This window comes from Calonectris borealis, chromosome 2 (genome assembly GCF_964195595.1).
Source record: "Calonectris borealis chromosome 2, bCalBor7.hap1.2, whole genome shotgun sequence".
In the NCBI taxonomy this organism is placed as follows: Eukaryota; Metazoa; Chordata; class Aves; order Procellariiformes; family Procellariidae; genus Calonectris; species Calonectris borealis.
In genome coordinates, this window is record NC_134313.1 from 143,788,491 (window position 1) to 143,810,254 (window position 21,764).

The 21,764-nt window shown below is 44.5% G+C and overlaps 1 protein-coding gene across 1 annotated transcript in view; it reads right to left on the reverse strand.

Annotated features, from left to right (window-relative positions):
- Positions 1-2,083: 2,083 nt before the first annotated feature.
- Positions 2,084-21,764, reverse strand: part of ASB4 (ankyrin repeat and SOCS box containing 4) — a 29,530-nt gene continuing 9,849 nt past the window's right edge. The window contains exons 3-7 of the mRNA XM_075143724.1: positions 13,447-13,734; positions 9,531-9,830; positions 6,466-6,956; positions 4,701-4,814; positions 2,084-2,933 (exon numbers count right to left, since the gene is read on the reverse strand). Of these exons, the coding sequence (XP_074999825.1) occupies positions 2,745-2,933; positions 4,701-4,814; positions 6,466-6,956; positions 9,531-9,830; positions 13,447-13,660 (1,308 nt within the window). The 5' untranslated portion in view covers positions 13,661-13,734 and the 3' untranslated portion in view covers positions 2,084-2,744. The remainder of the gene's footprint in view (positions 2,934-4,700; positions 4,815-6,465; positions 6,957-9,530; positions 9,831-13,446; positions 13,735-21,764) is intronic.

Here is a 21,764-nt window from a genome sequence, read left to right on the forward strand (position 1 = left end):
CTGTGCATCCCATAAATTTAATAAATGATGAGCTTATTCACAGGTACCCCCACGCCTCACATGAGCAATTCCATCCAGTGAGTGGGAATAGAGTACAGTAAGAGAAAAAAAAGAAAGAAATGCTAAATGGTAACAAATAATAAGGTTTGCTTATTGTTGGTCTTTCTAACTCCAACAACAGAAGCAATTAAAGTGCATCAATCAGGTCTCTCTTCTGTGATAGGGATGTTCTCCAGTGTTTTTAACAGCTTGCAAATTCCTATGACTATAATCAGCCTGATCCCACTGTGCTCCCTGTCAGATACCACAATGGCTATAATCTGGCACCTGCTTGGTACAAAGCTTGGAAGTGAGGCTGGGTGCCCACAGAATAAAAATTAAGCGTGTTCACTGCAGAGGGGGAGGATCAGAGGGAATTTAGGAACACTGGTGACAGCCTTTTTTCTTCCCTCTCAGCAAGAGAGTCCTGACTACGACAGGTCAGAAAACACTGCTATTGTTCTGCCTTAAACCTCCCTCTTCCAGATGCAGAATGTCACTTCCAGAAGCGGGGATGTGTTCCCAATAAAATCAGCTACCTCCATCTGTCTCTTCTGGACTACCCAGCTTGCCCATTGTCAGACTGTTCAGAAAGGGACAAATGTTTTCTTGCCTTAACCAGTTTGCAAATCCTCTTCCTCATGCCTGACTTACATAGATACATATCCTATCTAAGTATAAGGGATACATATATCCTATGTATGTGTAAGGATATCCTAGAAAAGCAGTGGATTTAGATAACCTAAGCTCTTTTCGTCCTTCCAAATTCACTGGGTTTCCTCAGTGCAGAATTCAGTGGATCCCATCGACCTGGAACTGCCTCAAGCGGATTTTTCTATAGACAACCTGCCCCAGATCCTGATCGCTCTCCCCTGTAAACTACTGTAGCGTCTCTGATAGAGATATCTCTGCAACTCTATAGTAATCGTTCATCAGTTTAGTACAGGGACCTATGTTACAACTTCATTCATATGAGAAAGCATTTTCTCATGGTCTGTGTTGCCTCTGAAATTCTCCATTGGAACTGGAAACTGTTAAATAGCAATCTACATTGCTGTCTAGCTAAACATAAACAGGCCCATGAATTGAATTCTCTCCTAACACAGTGTACAGGCTTTGATTCATGAAAACTGAGATGAAAAGAAAGCAAAGTGATTTATAACATTAAATAATCTGCACATTTCTTTCATGTGCTGTTATTGCCACTTTGCGAGACACAGAGACACTGAACAGCTTGGCCGCTCCTGTCCAGCTGGGAAGACCCTAAAGTGCTGTGGGCTCTCTGGCAAAGAGATAATAATAATGATAAGGACCAACAGCTTCACAGTCAGAGATGCAATGAGAAGTCAGGAGTTACTCCTCCCCCTCCCAATGGTGGGCACGGCTCACCTCCCTTTTAGCAGAGCCCAGAATTGTCAGGGTCTAAAAAAAGTGGAACAGCCGTGATGGATTGCATCAAACTAAGAAAGGGAAGAAAAATGGGTTTTATCTGTAGGTCAGATCACAGACTTGTCTTTGCTGTGGGATACTCGGTGTGTGAACTGCCTCTGCCCTGCATTTCATCCTGCTGATCTGGAGACAGTAGCTCGGTCAGGAGTAAAAGTTTCCTGCGAGCAGGGAAACCGGCGCCGACAGGTCCAAAAGCAGAGGGACAGCAAATCAGGGGACTGGCGGGTCTGTAACAGCACAGCCAACACATCTTCATCTTGGAAACACCTTTTGTTTAAGGTGGGATTCCTCTCACCTGTGCTTAGCTGCCAAAAAAATGAGGTGTACAGTCCATGTTAGCAGGCTAGGTTCCTTTTATAGTCAATGAAGAGAAGGTTCATATTCTTCCCAGATCCCGACCAACACCATCCTGGCGGATATATGAATGGGTATAAGCCCAGCTGTGCAGGTTACAGGGGCAAGTCCATTCTACCTGCATTTCTCAACATCAGGACATGAAATTATCATCGGTCACAGTGAGAGCAGAAACAGAGACAGCATCTGCTAAAAGCTACCTGGGCCTGAATAGCAATGTACAGAAATTTCAGTGCTGCAGATTTCAATATTGTCATTGATAATGGAAAAAATTCTTACAATCAAAAAGGATATTATTATGACAAAGCTTTATAAGATAGACAGGTGTAGGGAACAGTGAACTAACGTTGAACTGAAAGTCAATCCACAAGAACATACGGAAACTACTGAAATCCTGTCTGTGGTGATGTTTCAAAGCAGTTCACCCATTTCTTTCTGGGAAAGCATTTCTGTGACGCTAATAAAGGTCTTATTTTTTTGGTGGTATCCTTTCTTTTACTCCCAAAATGACAGCTGAAGAAAATTACAGTGAAACAGTATCAAAGATTGTTCAGATTGAATCTAATCCTATCTAGCAGGCAGTGGAATAAATACCAAAGGCAGCAGAAGCATCGTTTAAGCTAGGCTGAACAAAGCATGGCAGTATGCGCCCCTGTGTTTGTTTGGGAGGGGGGCCTTTCCAGCTCTGTATCCCCCAGCACGACCCACAGCCTGCAACTGCAATTCCTCAGCGCAGGGAAACACAGCAGATCCGAGGAGAGCCAGTAAATCCCAGCCCAGCTTCAGGCTGGCCTGTGACTGTACAAAAGCGAAGGACTGCGTCAGGGTTGTGCCTGGATCTCCAGCACCCCGCAGAGGTGAGGATCCGGGAAGGGAGACGCCGGTGCCCGCGCTGCTGCGGCTCAGTAGAGGATTCCTTCTGGTTCCAGCAGCAAGTACTTCTTCATGGGTGGGGGGATGGAGAGCAAGGGGACCTCTCGGTGGCACCTTTCTGACAGCATTGCCCGAATAGCACATCTGCATAAATGCATGAGTGACCGTGGGGAATTGCTGCACACAGTGAACAAAGAGTCATAGAAATCCTGGTGCCGCTGTAAAAAACCACAAGCGCGTTTTAGGGCAATAAGGCTGTTCTCCTTCCCTCCCTTTCCCCTGCCCACATGCAGCCCTTGGCAAAACAAGGTAAAAAGCACAGCCATCCTGTCCCTTGGAGGCACATCAAGCACCGGGGACTCGCTTTAGCCAAATGCCTGCACAAAATTCTTATGCTTGCCTCCAGTATTTAGTGTTGGGTTAAAGACCATGCTGAACCTTTAGGCTTGGTATGTCTTATATCCACCAGTTTGAGGTGGGGGTTCCTCTGCGGTGTTAGTCCTGATCTGAACAGGCGCTGCAGCCAGCTCAGGGTCAGTGCACGTGGACGAGTTAATCCCGTAAACCTCACCCCAGGGCAGCGAGGAGGCGTAATGCCGGCGCTACCGATGAGCTCGCTGGGGCTGCGAACAGCAAAGCACCTTTGGTCTTGCTCATCCCCCCAGTGGCCTTTTGGAATAAATAAAATTGTATCCCCATGAGAAGAAAAGTGCAGACGCTTACAAATGATGTTGAAATAAAGAAGCAAACGGTAAATACGTGCAACTACGAGTGACTTGACCTTACTTTATATTCTTGCTACTTGACAGATCTGGTTACACTTTTTTTCAGACACACTTTATGTATTGAAAAGTACAGATTTGCGTCAACAAAATTTTTTCCTTCAATTTCATGTCAAATTTGGCAAACAGCTTTGACAACAAAAATTACAATCTCAACACATAGAGCAACCGTAGACTTTTCCAAATAAGAATGTTTCAATATTTCAGATTAGAGTTTTTGTTTGGAGAAAAAGAATTAGTTATTTCCTTTCTAATCACACTTGTAGCTCAGCAAAGCTTCTGCTACTATTATTATTAATAATATTAATATTATTATTATTACTACTACTACTACTACTACTACTACTACTACTACTACTACTATTATATTTAGGTGAAAAAGGACCTTTAACATTTAATTTTGTGTTCACCCAAAATGGTTTCTTTTAATTTTTTTCTGAACAAAGCTGACCTGAAAAAACAGTTAGTCTCACAGTTCCTCTGGCTGTGTAACTCTGTATTGTAATCCAGATGGGGTTCCCTAAACATCACTGGTAACGCATAGCAGATATCGGTGCACTTAACTTCAGCACTGATTTGAAAATTTTGAAAAAGCCCAGAATTAATAAAAAACTAGGTTTAAACTGGAATATTGGATTCGGACTATGAGGATTTCTGAAGTAAAGGCATAGTTATGCCCATGCGTGTAGTTTGTCCCACAATTTTGCCCTTTGACAACATCTCTTCCTTCTTTGATCTCTTATTTTTCGTTTAAATTCTCCCATGTATTTGCAGCTAATGAGTCCTGCTCACAGAAACCCATGCAACAGAACCTAAATGTATATAGTAATTCACATGTAACACAGTACTTCTAAAACATTTGCTGACTTAAAAAAAATATAAATATATGCATTGACAGATCTGAAGAAACACCAATCACAGCCAGAATCTTTGCACTTGCTGAGTGCAGGGACAGCTGAGCTCCTGAGCATCCCTGAGAGGGGGTGCTCCAAAGGATAATGTTGCAATGAAATTTTCTCAAAAATATGTCTTTTGTCAGTGAGTGATACGCTTTTGTCAAGTGAGTGATATTAAATGGGGAAGTCCTGAATCCTCTGAGGTGTTCTTCTCTTTCAAAAGCATTCTTACTTTTCTTTGGCCAGATACAGAGAATGCAAATAATGAGCTTGGATTTTACTCAGTTGCAACTCATTAAGAGCTTACCTCAAAGACGTCATCAGGTATGGCTGCTTTCCACTTCGATGTTGATTTGATGTGTTCGTAGGTATTGACGACAACCTCCACAGCTCTGGGGTGGGAATGACAGGCTTGTAGCACCTGCAGGCAGGATGCATAGAGACCATGAGGAACACCAAGAAGCTGGGGCTAGCCTGGATGCTTGGCACTGTGCAATGACACACTGAGACAGACACAGCCAAAGAATTACGAGAGGATAAGCTTGGAGACGCAAAAGACACGAGCCATGCCTACGCTGCTCAGCGCAAGTGCAGCAAGAAACCCCAGGCCAGCCCCCAGTGGAGCTGTGCACACCCCAGTTTAACACCATACAGAAACACTGGCTTAGCTCTCCAGAGCAGCGTAGCTTGCTGATGGGGGTAGCTTTATCGTCTGAATCTGGAAATAACTTGTTCATAGCTAGGTTGAGTGTCTCGACACCCGGCAAAGCCATGCACAAAGTCCTTGCTCCAGTTCATGCAGCACAGGAACGGAAAAAATCCCATCATATGAATCAAAAATGCATTGTTACAGGAAAATGTAAAGGAAGACTGGGAAATAACACAGCTCGGAAGTAAGGCTTCCAAACCACACAAGGCCCCTGAAACAACTGCTCTGGCCAGTAACTTTAGCTCAGTAGGAAAAAAAGCAAAGTCTATTGTCAATAACACTTTGCCATTCACACCGTATGATGCACATTTTTGTCCCACACAGTAGACAGGCTTTCACAAACAAAACTGCAGAACATCCCTCTGGAATAAATATCATCCTACATAGTTTACAGATGGCAAATGATGGTTTGGAAGGGAGACCCACTCCGTGCAACAGGAGAAAGGCAGGGGCAGGAAGAGGAGACCCCAGACCCGGCTCTCAAATGCTCTCTAGGAAACTAAGTGCTATTTTGTTAAAGACAGGGCCAACTCATCCTGGGCTCAAGAGGGCACAACCAAAGGTTTGGCATTTTATTCAAAGGCTTCTGGTTGGTTGTTTTGTTGAAACTTTATCTATACAGTGGAGAAGCTGCAAAATGTTGCTCAGGATGAGAGAGAATGAGTCCTGACTACAGCAAGCTTACTTAGTTGTGTGATATAAGAAGTCTGTCAGCTACTTCTGTCAGTGTCTTGGGCTTTGCAGAGGTTTAGAAATTCTTTGGGAGGGATCCTGCAATTGTTTTTCTTTTTTTTTTCCCATCGACTATGTGCCCAGGCCCAGCATTTCCCCTTAATTTCTCACATTTCCTGGGAATGAGCCAAAGCTCATTATTGAGATCCATTTCATTTTGAATAGATTTGAATAGATTTTTAAAGGTCAGAAGTGACAAACTGAATCAACTGGTCTGATCTCCAATCTTTGGTAGAGGCCATGAAATATGCATTTTGTATAACCCAGTTAAGCCTGTATGGAGCCAGGTTTGACAAAGGCATTTAGGTTGTCTGAAATGAGAAAGTGAATCAGCTCTGAAAAATTAGGCTTGAACCAGCATTTAGAGTTTGGCGTTTCAGGTTGGTTAAGAACAAAAATGGGATCTGAGTCTGGTTTCTGGCATTAGCAACTGTAATTTCACTTCAGTTAAATGATACCACGCTTACAGCAGGTCGGCTCACAAGGTTTTGGGCATTCTGGGCACATACATAGTTTACAAGACTCCAGCAAATCCAGATACCACCAAACCCTGAAATTTGGATCTCTCATCCCGTTCCTGTTCAAGACATCACCTCTCTCCATACCCCTACTGAACAAAGACATCCTTAACCTTGTGGAATTGCAGGGGATATATCCTAGCGGCTCCATGATTCAGTAGCAGCTGGTAGCAGATGTCAGGCTGGGCAGCTGGCCGCACAGATGTCACTTTTATGATATACTGTAGTGGTGCACAGCCATTGACATCCATGATGTTTGCTTCTGCTCCTGCCTCCAGCAGCATATGCAGCAGGACGTGATCACAGTTCCAGGCAGCTTTGTGGAGCGGTGATTTGAAGTCCTCATCACGAGTGTTCACTTCAGCTTTATAGTCTAAGAGCATCCGACAGACGAGGTGGTGATCTGGGCTGTATATCTGATCCTTATAGTGAAGGGCCCAATAGGCTGCACAGGCCAGGGGAGTCTCCATGTAGGCATTGAGAGCATCAATGTGTGCTCCTTGTTCCACGTAAAAGGCCACGAGCTCAGGGATACCCAAACGTGCAACAATGTGCAGAGGAGTCTCCTCATCTTGGTTGTTTGTTTTTATGTTCACATTTGCTCCTGCCAAAGAAAGATGATGGGAAAAAATGAAGGCAATGAAATCTTAGTTTGGCCATCTCTCTACTTGAGCCCTGCTACTCAAGGAGAAGGTGAGGGTGGGCAACTGGCTTGAAAGACACACATGGAAATGCAAATAGCTAGGGACGTGGATTCTGCATTTCTCAAGCCTCCAAGAAACCCTTAGAAAATTCAGGTTCTTGGATCCAGGTTCTTGGATCCAGCTCCAGATGTGATAGCTTGGCCCCGAGCTGGCAGAAGACCTTATCTGAACACTCTATTTTGGATTAACATGCAGGTCCAAATCTCTGTGTAAAATGCTTTTTCCTATAAATTAAGAACTGAAGGAAAAAGGAGAGCTTTACTCCTACTCCGGAGAACAGCTCTGCTCAGATCTATACCCTGAGAATGCTTCCTGCAGCACCTCATTAACTGCGAGCCTGGAAGAAAGGACATTTTATGATAGATCCATAGATATAAAAAAACCCATAGCCAAAGACCCCAGCTGAGGGTCTGGATCCTGCTTTCAAGCCGGTAAGGGGACCGGTTGCTTTGTGCCGAGCGGCGGTGGCAGCTGAAGCAACAGCACCATCTACTGAGCCCACCGGCCGGCTGCTTTCCAGCTACCAGCAATTAGCTCTAAAGAAATGCAAATGGCTGTAGGAATAATACTGACCAGTGCTTATTAGAAAAGGGGAAGACCCCACTCCCCAGAGCAAAGCCGAACCGTAAAACCGCAGCGGGGCCAGCAGGCTGGAGGGTCAAGGGGCTGCTTCCAGAGATGGAGGGTGCTGATGTCGACGGCCACAGCGGGGTAGCCAAGGGCTCCTTGAACCTGGGTCCTTGGCAAACTGTCAATAAAGTGCTCATGCAAGAGCAAGTGCATGCTGCATGGCCACTCCTTTTCTCTCTGGGCTCACGAAAGCCCTTTTGTGGCCAAACTTGCACTAAGACTGAAGTGTAAGGACAGGGAGGGAGGAAAAGGAATCAGAAATTACCTCTGCGCTGGAAAACCTGAGTGCTAATGCCATTAAGCCATGTTGAGTGTTAGTCGTGTTAGATGTCCATGAGAGTATCAGCAATCTAAGTTTGGAGGTGGTAAACGAACATGGGATCAGTTTGCTCGGTTGGCAAGTTGCCCAAACCAGAAGTAGTTAAACTGCATTTACCTGAATTGACCCAATGTGACAGCACTGAGTGGAGATGGCAGGGTGGGAGACGCGTCTTGGAAACCTTGGTGCAGGGACATTAACCAAAACCCTGGCTTCGGCTGTTGGGTGGTGCTGCGATGTGTGTATGCACACCTGCCACATTGTGCTCCAGCCCTTTCCCTTTTTTTTTTGAGCCTCGACGTTTAGCTTATATGGAGATTCAAGTTTACCGAGTGCTTTGGGATGAAGGGTGGCTTGTAAAGTATTATTTTTCTGGTGCTGATGGGTGGGTGGAGAAAGCATAATACACATCCTTTCATTTGCACTCATCCTGTGCTACATTTTATAAGACTACATTTGACTTTTAAGCTTTTCCATGGTAGCAAATTCAACTCCTGCTGTTAGGACTGTTTGCTTTGGGCAGGATACAACTGGCAGCATTTATTTTCCTTTCTACCAAACAAAATAATATGTATCTTTCCAGCAGAAGGAAAGCAATGTGGTTATTTATTCGGGACTACAGATTGCCTTGCCCACAAAGCATACTTGGGCTCTGCATCTCAGGAAAAGCCTTCAATAACAACACATGTAGCAAAAAAAACCCAAAAGCATTTGAATTTGCCATGGCACAGTGTGATAAATAGGGGAATCTGTCTGTAACTTAAGACTTGAACTGCCTGACTTTGCTGTACCTTTTTTGTCTGTCTTTTACTGTGTGCTGAGTCAGCATCCTTGTGTTAAGGAAATAGTGTGTGACACCAATATATTTATCCAGAATTACATCTATTCATAGCTTCATTTGTTACAGATGACCAGCAGCATAATGTATCTTACTTTGGGAAAATAAAAATCTGATATCAATAGGCTTTTTTCCCCAATCCCTACGTAGATGCAGGAGTTTAGCTGCTCACAAATGAAGAGATAGTATGAAAAATTGCATCCAGTTTTTCAAGGCCAGGTCTCAAAAAACAATTGGTTGGAAGAATTTTACTGAGATGAAGGAAATATCAACAAGAAAGAAGAGGAAAGGGGTGCGCTTTCATGTGAAAACATCTCAATAGTAAACCTAGATGAAGAAGATGATGGAAAAAAAATAAAGAAATAGAAACTCCCTGATTCAGAGGAGTCCTTTTGCTGAGGGACTGACCGGGCAGAGTGCTGGAGGCACTGAAATGGGAAACAACCCTGGAGTAAGGGCGGGTGGCCAGGGAGAGGGAAGGACAGATGGGGTGAGGAATCAGAATGGAAGAAACTTCCTCTGGTCAAAGAGATGGGGAAAAGGAGTCTGAGATGAAGATGCGAGTCAGCTGTGGATGGAAGGGATAAATACACATGTACTTCGACAGATTGCCTCCTGAGAGAAACCACAGACCATGCCCACCATCTCTGGGTATGCCACGAGAGAACCTCCAGAGCTTTATCTTACCTCTCCAAACCAGCTGCTGGGCACAGGGCATGGAGGTTCGTGTCGTACAGAAGTGCAAGGGCGCCTGCCCACTCATTGAAAAGCAGTTCAGCTTGGCTCCGTGGTTGCAAAGGATCTTGAGACACTCAACATTTGCCATTTCACACGCTACATGGATTGCAGCTTTTCCGTTGGGCCGGCAGTTGATTGTAGCTTTGTGATTGAGCAGGACTGAAAGACTCTCCAGATGTCCATACATGACAGCTAGATGAAGCCCGGTTGCCCAGGATATTTTTAATTTGTAGCTAGGCAGCCAGTACCCTGTACAAAGTGAAAATGTGTTACCATCCCTGGCAAAGACTTTTCTTTGGACTATCCACCTACTGAAAATAATTGAGGGGGAAGGAAGGCTTGGAGTTTTGCTTTAATTTACTGTAATTTCACCAGATACAGTTTAGTGCACACAAAGTTCTCTCAAGCACAACTTCATTTTCATTAAGCACTTTTACTATGTGTGCTGAATAGCCTGCCTTTTGGAGAGGTAATTCCCATGTAGATATACTCTGAAGGCAGCTTTTGTTTTTCTTGTGACCTGTGTATACTCAATAAAAAAAAAATGCTTAAAACATTTGAAATGTCACCAGCTAAAACATATGGGGGAACTGGGGTCTTCAGCCTGCCAATAGCTGAACAAAGGTGGTGTGGGAATAAGAAGGCAGCATTTACTTAGGCCAGTGACTCAACAGATAGCTCATCCTGCTCTTTCTGCGTGGGAGATTGCAGGATCTTGCATGTCAGGAGCTGGATTCAGGCTTCGAGTGATGCATTGCACATAGATGACCCCTGGCAATGTGGCTGCAGCTGTATCACAGACCTCCTGCCAACTACTGCCCCCGGGGAGCATGGAGTGGGGAGTTTGGATGCTGATGTAAATTAGGTTGAAGAGCCAAATAGAAGCAGTGACGCTTTAGCATGAAATTTGGCTCCAAAACGTTCGGATTTTTCTCTGAAAATTTCACAATGATTTTTTTTTTTACTTACAAACAGGTGTAAGACCAAATAACACTTAAATATCTGTTCCCAAAATAGGACTACATGCTTAATGACTGCACAGAGACAGTCTCAGAAGTGATTACTATAATCATTTGTTTAAAAAAAGTAAAACACAATAATGATGTGCAGAAGGGCAGGAGAAGTCTAAAACTTTTTCTTTTCTCTTTTTTTTTTCAGATACAGCAGCTGCATTGTAGCTGCAATGTGCCTGCAAAACTTGTGGGGTTGATGTATCTATTTCTCCTTTGACGAATGCCTGGTTGAATACTGTTATCATGTGAAAGACACAGCAAAAAATACTGAAGATGTATAATGAGGTCAAATTAATTCAGACCTTCATTTTTGAATTTCTAGTTGTATATAGTTTTTCAAGCTTAATGTCATATCGATACGGTTTTTACAGTATTCATGTGTGTTGTATTAGACAGAAAGAAGATGGAGAGGAAGGGAAGAGGTAGATAAAAACAAAGTGCTGGTAGCAGGGAGAAACTTGGATTAACCGTCTTCTTTCCTCCTAGTTAAATTGCAAGTATATTCTGAGGTAGATGCCAGTAATGCAGTTCTTGTATGCCTCTGAAAAATGCTACATTTCCACTGAAAGGTTATAGTTATAAAATGGACAGTCATGACAGCAGCTGCACCTCCTGCTCTGGCATTGCTGCAGTGACTTGTTCCTGGCCAATATAAGCATTTCTGAGTGCCAGCGTGTGAGATGTCAGGGGTGAGAAACTGTCTGTAGACTGCGGCACCCGCTCTAGGACTAAATTTTGGGGACTACCAAACCCAGTCCCCAAGGAACCCACGCTGCGAATGGCAACAGCAGGCAGCCCTGAGGCACCTGTGTGCCCAAGCGGGGCGACAGGCTCCTCTGCAGCCGCTCGACCCTCTCTCAACCCGCTGACTATCCAGGTTACGTCGGCAGCTTCAGTAGGACAACCTTTTCATCATATGACCCCAAACTGGGCACTAAGTAGGTGGGCTATATCCCAGAGCCTACGCATATAGCAGAGCAGATTTCTTAAATCAGCTCCCCATCTGAATACACATGCGGCATTCCCCCTTGTTAGCAGCGAGCTATGGAGCACTGCTGGCTTACTCCACGCGGAGCTGGGCCTCATCTTTATGGCCAGATGTGAGCCATAAATGATACATAACAGCAGGAAAGTGATCCTTAAAAGCCAAGTTATCACTTTATAGCCACAGTTTCCCTGCCTGAGACCAGCGTTTATTTCCTTTGCCTGTGCTGCTGCGGGTGAGCTGTGCTCAGATGTCCTGAGGGAGCATCTCCCAAACCCGCAGACATCTCTGAGCCCAGAGGGATGGGGACAAGGCACTGAGCAGGAAGCAGACGTGAGCTCCATGGGAGGCCCCGTTCAGCTTGCCTGTTTCTTTGGTTAGGAACGTGAAAAAACCACGGCGCATGTAAGGTCCTTGGGAGCTCTCAGCTTCTTTGGAAGAGAAGAAGCAAAGCCACCCTCTCACCCATGGCATCTCCTTTCCACTTCATGGCTCAGGACGGAGGCAAAGCTCAGGCTGTCTGAATGGTGGGATGGTGGGGCTTAATTTTTCTCCCCTCTCCCTGCTCAAGGAAATCCCCCTCTCAAATCACGGTTATCTGGGATTCAGAATAAAAGCAGAATTTGCACGAGAGTTGAGAGAATGCCTTCTGCCTTTTGGACAAAAAAAGTGAATATGCTGCTATGATTTACGCCATAGGCTGCATTTACCTCCCCACCTTTTGGAGAAAGGAGAGACTTCCCCAAAAGAGACAGGTTAATGCTTGCAGTCAAATGATTTACAATTATAAATCTATGCATTAATCCTGTAGTCTCAAACCACAACCAGAATGCATCTCAGCCTGCTGAGAACAGAAGAAAAGGTATTTTAAGATACATTCATCACTGTGCGGGTTAGCTCAGAGGGGAAGTATGGCATGACGGCATCATCCTCACCCTGATGAAATCAAAAGAACAGGAGCCAATCATTAAATAAGAGGTAAACACAGAAAAAGAGAAGAGGTGGGATATTGTCTCTTCTTTATGCCACAGAAAAGAAAGTGCATTTGCTGTGCTGCTGAGGCTGGAGGTGTTTATCTCCACATATGATTAACTTCTGGCAAAGGCTGATCATTACTGTTTTCTAGAGACACGAAGAGTCTGTTAGCAAGTAGGTCATGAAGTATGTTGTTTTTAGCAGAGAGCAAACTTGTTTTATTGCTTTAAGTTTTAAGATTTTGGAAACTCAACCAGTGTCTAGATGAGAACTGGTTTGGGTTTTCTACACGCCAAAATAGATGTCTAAGTAGTGTGTTTTTCCAGAGGAATTTTCTGTTTTGATAAACTAGCACATCCTCACTTTCTGTCAGTTTGAAAAATAAATCTCCCCCCATCCAGCAACATCCAAAGTCCACAGGATTTCCTTACCTGTCCTGAGCTAGGGATAATTCACTCTACTACTACTGTAAACTGAAAATTGAAGAGATTTAATATTTTACGTTTCTAAATGGTCTGCATATGTGACCACTGGGTACATGCAAGAAAAGTCTATACCACACTTAGCCTGCACGTGTCTATTCTGGGCTTTGCACCCAAGTTCTCTGCAAGGAAGTGGCAAAGCAGTCCTCTTTCTGGACCCCCTTAGAGCTGCAGCAGCTGCCTGGGTGGCATGGAGGCTCAGGCTGGTCTCTGGCCTGCCCTCCACCAAGCCCAGCAGGTACAGCTGATAAGCTCCCCTACTGTTGTGACCGCGGCCGTACGAACCGCCTGAGATGTTACTGCCTATGAATCAACTTACGCTGCAGCTTCAGAAGAGACAAAAGGCCACAGTTTCTTGAAAATCACTCAAACCCATCTGCTTCCTGGCTGGTGAATGCTGCCACATTTACCTTGTTTGTAGGATGCCAGAATCAGGTTTTCATCTTCTACTTCAAACACTGTGTCCACGTCTATTTTCTTTTGGCTCAAGAGCTCTTCCAGTGTTTCAAAGTCATTGGACTTCAGGGCTTCGAGAAAAGCCTTTTTCACCAACTTTGCAGCTGCAGCTCGAGTAATTTCCCCCTCTGTATTCTCTCCCTCTTTGTATGTCTCCTCCAGATCCATTTCCAAACGTATTTGTTTGTGCTGAGAAGAAGGGTACACTGAGGTCCCTATAGCACAGTTGCATGCTGAAGTTCCTGAAGACCAGAAGGTAATTTTATCACTCGGTCATGCTGATCTGCTTGTTCTATTTATATGAGGAGCATTTCAGGCATCGAAATGCCACTCTTAGATATCACCACACTCTTTTTATGAAAGCGAGGACAGACACGCTAGCAATAACACGAAAATAAGAGTTGTCTCCATGGGCTTTATACTCATTGAGCTTCCTTAACCACATGGTTACCCTCTGCTCCTGCCATACACTTACATGAAAAGACACTAGTCCCAGGTGTTTTTTCTCAGCTGGAGAAGCACTCACATTTCCTTTTATTGTTACCATTGCTGATTTATTGACTGCAATGGGATGTGATGCTCTGTCTGCAGATACCTTGTAATTAGTGCATTTCAGAAAAAAAAAAATTTCCCCAAGGTACTCTTTCTGTGGGAGGTAGCTCGCTCTTCCCCAGGACAGCATTTGGCATGTTGCTCCTGCTTTCATTCCTCCAGCCATCAGGCAGGCCTCCACAAGAGACCCCACCACGCAGGTCTCACAGGTACCCTGATCTGTAAAGCCCCACGGGATCATTGTGTTGATCTAGCCCTGTATAATACCCTGAGCAGCAGGATTTCCCTAGCTTGCTCAGGGGCACTGCCACAAATAGTGCTCCCAGGAAGGAGAAACACTGGGATGAGGGTGCTGCAGAGCCGTACAGCCATGTTTTGGGCTGTACACCACACCACAGGGGACTTAGATGCGAATTAACTCATGTGCAAGCACAGGAGGCTGCATGGGCCCATAGGCTCTTCTCCTTCCCCCTGCACACTCTTAATCTAAATTCGGAAAAGCATACTTCTCCCTCAAAACCCCATCACCCACTGAACACTTCCTTCTCCCTCCCTTTTCCTTCTCTCTTTGCCGGTCCTGTCCCTGCGTCGACAGCAGTCTGCGATGATGCAGACCCACACATGGCCAGCATGAGCTGCTGCCATGCACCATGTAGAAGTGGTTCACACCTGCACCCACTCAGGCTGCTGGATGAGACCATAGCTAGAAGGAGACTATCCACCCTTGATTTAAATCACCCAGCAAAGCGGCTGCCACCACAGCCGTTAAGAAGAAATTTTCATGTTTACCCTTCCTGGGAGTTTGGCTGCCAAGTGGGCTGATGGGGAAATGTGAGCCAGGGATACTGGAAGTCGGAGCAGCCTCTGTGTTCGTAGCGTTTCCAGGGGCCAGGCTCCTCAGGCAGCCCCATGAGGACCTGCAGGACCCCCATCCATGGGAATGCTCACCAGCTCTCTCCTAGAGCCAGTGCTCAACGAAGGTGTTACAGGACAGCAGTACATGGAGAACTGTGAAATTTGTGAGTACCTTCTATCTGTGTACTTTTGGATGAAGAATACTTTATAAAAACTACTTCCCTGAGGTATTGCACTTTGTGATAGACACAGTGGGAAGGAAAATGACTTGCCCTGGTGCTATAGGTCCCAGGCAGCTCATCTGGGTGTTTCTAGGCTTACTTAAGAGGAGAGTCAGCATCAGGCTCTCCATACCTTTACATTCCCTCCTGCATGACTGCCTCCCTCTCGCTTTGTTACTTTCAGTAGTGGATGACTCCACTTCATGATTTAAAAAAAGTGTTAACGCTTGCCTGGCATGAGTAGAGGGACAAGACGTGAACTCCAGATCTTATAGGCTTCTTGTTCCCTGCACCATATTTTTTAATACTACTGTATGCCTGAAAAGTCATGGATGCACAAAGCACTGATACGTGGCTGCAATCAATTGTTCTCCTCAGCTACACTTTTTGATTTGAAATGGACTAGCTTTTCGTCTGTCGTCTTTTATAAATTGTATTAGATGACACAAGGACACTCAATCGAGCTGTATACTGAAAGGATCGTGCCAGCACATCTCCATGCTGGTCTGCTGCTTGAAGGTTGAGATGCACAAGCACGTTGCTGTAACAGATTACTGCACATCTGCTGATCCATCGTGATTGCTCTTGGTTGACAAGCAAGGTGAAGTAATTTGTGATGGCTTGGCCCACAGTGAAAGAGAAAGCTGATTAAAATTACCTCACATCTGTCATGGTCCAAGAGGATGCACAGGGACAGCTCCCCAGACCAGATGATGCACTACAACTTGCTCATCTTCAGTAATTTGTGTGGCCCTGCTCTGACTCTCACAGAAATTTTTCTTAACATTAATGAGCTTAAAAGAGAAAAAGGAAACAATTATAGATACCTATAGCCTTTATAGTTAGTGATTTCCTGTAAGCTGCATTTGGGTCTAATCTTGAAAAACCTATTCATATGAGCACACTGGTGGTTTCAGTACAATTACATACAAGAATGAGGAAATGGTTTTATGTTTTACATTGACAAACAATCACAGAAAGTTAGATTGACTTTCTAAAGCATGACATAAGAATTTTTATTAATTTGCCTGAAGTATAGCAAAAAATATATTTAAGAATACATAAATGCTGTAAGTCATTGGTGGGGCAAAGGGACCAGTTTTTACTACGTATCTACTTTTTTGCTATCCATGTAACTTCCTACAGACTTCTCCCCCACCATACCACAAGGTGGCAGTTTGATTCTGAAAGTCAAAACTGATGTCATCTAAGCCCCAAGGCTGCCTAATACTCTGAACATCTCACTGTGAAACAATAGCTCATCACTTGTTTAATATAAATAACAGTACTAGCATTTACGATATTTATAGGTTAGACTTGAGGCCACTGTGGTGGGCACTGTGCACTCACAGACTGTATCCACTAAGAAAACCTGATTTCCACATTTAGGATCGATTGTCTAAATTACCCAGCTAACGCACATTTTTACTGGGGAGACAACTCCTGCCCTCAAGCCTTCCTTCTGCTCCACACAGTGCCACGCAACACGCTCCGGTTCAGAGGACAAGCCGCAGGCAGGCGAACACCTGCACCTCATGGGGATGGGCTGGATCTGCCCCTCATAAGTGAGGGGGAGAGGAGAAGGTCAGGAGAGCCAGATGTGAAGGGGCACAGCAAGCAAGAGCAGAGCAGACAGTGCTCTTGGGGTGCACACCGCTTTCCACTTCAGGCGACGGGACTGTCGTCACTGGCTTCAGATGGGCTGCTGAGGACCCTCTCCATCAGGGTTATCACAGGCTCGTTCCAAAGTCCACTGAAGCCAAGGGAAGTATTTCCACTGATGTCAGTGGGCCGTGTCCTTTACAAGGTTGGGCACCAAGCAGCAAGCTGAGCCAGGGAAAGCTGCCTGGAGGTGAGCGCATGAACACCATCGGGGTGGTATTATGAGAAGGATGCTAGGTGGCACAGGAGTTTCTATGAAAGTCAGAGTTGTGACTGCTCATAGAAGACAAAGACAGCCTTAAGGAGAAAATAAGAAAGGATATACTGGCAGGCTGTGCAGAGTGTGTCTCCTGAGGAGCCAGGGCCCCTCCATTGGTGCTTGCTAATGCAGAGCAATGATCTATTGGCAGCTACATAACTCAGTGCAGTGCTGGGAACAGCTCAAGCAGAGTTTTGGAGGTGACAACTGACATCCTGAACTCTACGCCGGGGCAGGCAGAAAGCCAGCAAAAGGAGAAATGCTCCAAAAGAACAGTGGTGATGCAACCAGAGCAGTGGAGGAGTTGTTCATAGCTGCAACACAGAAAAGCCTGCCAGCTCCCTGCCAGCCAGCCTATGCTGCAGCAACCCTGTCCCAAAGGCAGCGCCGGTGGGGGTGGGTATGGAAAGCAGAAATAGATGCAGGGTCACCTACCTGCAGCTTTAGCCGGGTTGTTACAAATGTTCTCCCCCCACCACTTAGAGAGGGGACCTTGAAACATTGCCTGCAACCTCCAGCTCTGAGCCTTGCAGCGGTGTATCAGCACGCTTGGCTAGTGAGGTTTCAACTCTGCCCGTTCCTTTCCTCAGCAGGCCGCTGGCTAAAGCGGGTTGCTTCAGCAGTAGTAACACCGCCTCCCCGAGAAGCTGTCTGTCCTGCTCTGAAGCCTTACGTATTAAGGAGGGAAATGTACTGAACATCAGATCTGTGGGCCTGAAGCAAAAACAGATCCTTGAGTGAATCCCACACTTTTCATCTCTCCTGAACAGCGCACGCTTGTAAAAATACTGTTGCGGTAGTGATCACAATCCCCTCGCTTTGCTGTGGCCCTTACAGCATCTGCGGCATCAGGCCAAGTCTGCCACGCTGCTGCCCACTCTGTGGGCAGTGTTGCCTTCTATATCCCTTGTGTTGCCAAGTATATCCCTTCTTGCTTCTTGACAGCTCTCCATTCCCAAGCTTGATTAAGCACAGCCCTATTACTTATTCATATCACACATCTTTTTGCTAATATTAATATTGACTTTTTTTCACTGCTGTACATCTGTCCACCTGCTTTAGCCATCGCTATATTTTATCTGATTTTATTCTTGCAGGATGCTGATTCTGAGTGTGAAGATTACATAAATCTTCCCCATGCTTCTCGTTTATTTCTTAGTAGGAAAAAAGCTCTTTAGCTGTGCCAAGTGCAAACTATTTTCTCCAGGTGCTCAGCTGTAAATCATCTTTTGAGAAAAGTCCTCTCTCTAATTTCATCCCTGTGGCTGGTTAACCTGAAACCTTCTTAATATCATTAGTTTGGAATCCTCCTCTTGCTCTTTGTTGTATTATTTCACTTTTGTTCTCATTTGCTAGGGATGGGGAAAAAAAATAGTCCCAGATCCTCAAAGGCATTTAGACATAAACCCCTCAAGTCACTGGAAGTCAAATTCCTAAGAGCTGGGAACCTATGTATCTGCGAGAGTCTGGGCCTTCTGGTTTTGTTTTCGGTAAAGCCAGTATAGGTTAGAAATATGGATCAAGTGAGGTGCTTAAGCCTTAAGGTACATGTGTGTTACAAACCAAAGGTTGATGCCAACAGTTCTGAATTTTGTTCTCATGGAACTTCATGTCTGAAGACTTCAGGGCAAAAGCTTAGCCCATCCTTCCACAGGTTTCGTTTTGGCTTTTATGCCTGCTATTTCCATCTTCAGCCCCAGGGATCTGTTTCCTTCATTCCTGCACATTGTTCCAACTCCTGCTATCAGTGTATTTATTAGGATGTCCAGAGAAGCTCGGGGTTGGATTAGGGTGTTAGCTGTTGAATTTAGGATGTTTTAAAATGAGGAATAATCTCTCAAAAATTACTACTAAGATAATATAATTATTAGTTTGTCATCCTATAAAAAGTATGGACAAAATGCACTTATTCTGCAAAACAGTTAAAAAAAAATACCATGTTTACCGAGACACAACGCTTGTAGGTTCTCTCTGATTCAAAGGAATGAGTGTTGTAAACAGGATGCATGTACGCAGATGGAATTTAGTGGAAAATTCTTCTCATATTTTTTGCAGCTTGATGTCATAGTATTTGACAGTATTTAAAACAGTGGGATTTTGCAAGCAAACATACAATGTGAATCTCTTCCACTTCTTTCCTCCTGATGAAGTGAAGCATGGACTATGGGTTTAAATGAAGCCAGTGGAAAGCAGTTCTTTAAAGACAAGTGTTCCTTCACAGCAGCGAGACAAAAATAATTCGTTGCCCATAGAAAGGGCCCCGCGGGCGGCTGTGTCTCTCCCACCCTCTCTCATGCCCGGCTGCCTGCAGCTTGGCCGTGCTCCCTGGCAGGGCTGCCCGGGGCTGAACTCCCACGGTGGTTGGCCGAAGATGAGACGTTCACACCAGGCTCTTCCCAGCAACTTCTGCCTTGCCTGCCGAAGTGAAAATTGTGCAGAGCTGAGATGGTGTATGTGAGATGGTTCCTATATATTAAATTGGTTCCTATATATTAAATATGTATCAGATAAAGTGCCGGGGGGGGGGGGTTAGAGTAGGCAAACAGCCAAAGTGTGAAAGGATCTCTAGTTTTGCAACTGCTCTAAAATGCCAGTCTTTTTGGATGAAAATACCAATGTATGAAGGAATATGAACACATTCAGCAGAAGCTGTACTGGTATTCTTTGAACAGCCATCAGGCAGCCTAGGAATAAGACTATTCCTGCTCTGAAGGACTAAATTTGAAGTGATGTCAAAATAAAGCATGTGGAAAAATCTGCCGAAAGGGCCGTGTGGAGAGGGAAGACGAGATACCATGAAATACGCAGCGCGTGACAAACAAGGCTGAACGCAGGGGTGAGGCAGAGAGGGACGGTGCGGGTCTGTGGTGGCTCCATTATCACCCTGTGCCAGTATGGTTGTGCAAACGATTTTGATGAATGTTTTCAATTTCTGCTGTTGCCTGTATTTCCCACCCTTTCCTGATAGATCAGTCACTGATACACAGCTGTTGTTTGTTACATTTCTAAGCAACATAACCTGTTAAGCTTGCTCCTTCCGAATATTGCCAGCTACCTTCCCTGCACATGACAGACCAAGGTGTGGAAGTGACAATATTGCTGTGTTAGTCTAAATCAGAATGTGCATATTAGATGCTGGTTGTATTGGTACGGTACTGGATAAATCTCCAACTGCAGGAATTCCAGCTCTTATTGCCAGACATCCGAAATTTGTGTGAATGATGCAAGTCTGGCTTGGCCTCGATGCCTTTGTGAGGGACGCAGAGCAAAGCGGGGGAGAAGTGAATCGCCTCCGTCAGAGTAGAGGCTGTACGAACAAATTCTTACATTGCGGAATAGAGGTCAATATGTTGATTTACCAACCCGAGTCCATCAGTATACAAGCCAAGAAAACAAAAGCAAACATTTCTCGTTTAAGCTTACAGTTGCCTTGATTTACACCAGTTATTAAAAGACTCCCTGAGGAAAGAAAATAACTAATGTTACCATTTACCTCTGAGCCTCTGAATGACTGAACCAGTAACATGGTAAAAATATCAACGTCTTATAGCTATTTATGTTTTGATTCTCTGTGTATTGGTGTTTTTAACATTATATAGAATATCTATTGTAAAATTACATTCACTTTAATGAGTTCATTTACTAGATCTGTATAGAAAAATGTGCTTGCAGTATTAAAAGCATTTTATTTCCATTTAAAAATCTGTTGCCATGGCGACCAATCACAACTTTCTCAGTAGCTTCGTCTTGGAATTGGATGTAAGCTTTATTTTTGCTTTGTTTTATTTTTTTCTTCTGTATTCTCTGGGCCAAGTCCTCATTTAACTCATTTATATTCCTTTTATAGTCTGTCCTTCTCCAACCATATTCTCAATTAAGTCAGTAAGAGTTTTGACTGAGTTTAAAATAAAGATCATGACTGGGTCTCTTGCTTTTAATTAATTATGTAAGAAACAGAAAAATGCAATGCTGCACACTGTGTGCTTTCTTTATCATCAACAGATCACCCAGACCTAATAGAAGAAGGAGTCCTGAAGTATCAAAAGCCTTGGGAGTCTGATACCTTTTAGTATCAATATAATAGTCATGTCAAAGATAGGGTGTATTGCATCTAAAACTGAAAAGCACTTGGAGAAAAGCCTTGATATTTCAAGAAGATTCTTTATAACCAAACCTTTTAAAAAATCAACCCACTTATCGCTCTGTTACAGCCCAAATCTTGTCAATATTGTACCTGCTTCTGAGAAACGGTAACTTAAAGTGGTGGTTTTATTCCTGCTTGAAATGAAATATATATCCTCTCCAAGAGAAGAACAGACTAAAGAGCCTGCACACCACTGTATCCTCTCCTCCTGAGGCCGGTGGAAGATTTTTGCCTGGGGAGAGGCAGTGGGAACATTTCTGAAGCAATGGTAAGTAAACAGCGGAAGATGCAGTTACTCAGTTTTGCCATCACCTTTCTCAAGACCAGACTTTTGTCTCCTTGGTAGGCACAGAGAAGCATAAAAAAACGATGCAAAGATAGACACAAGCCAGCGTGAGATAGTTTGGAAGATTATGTGACCCTTGCAGCGTGACAACACTCAGATCAGCAAGAAAACTTTTTTCCTCCTTTATCCAAACATAGTGTGGATGTCTACAGCGTAGACATCTGACTCTTGCGTTTGTCACATCGTCTCCTGGGAGAGTCTGTGGAGATGTGTGTAGGGTGCAATTTCACCAG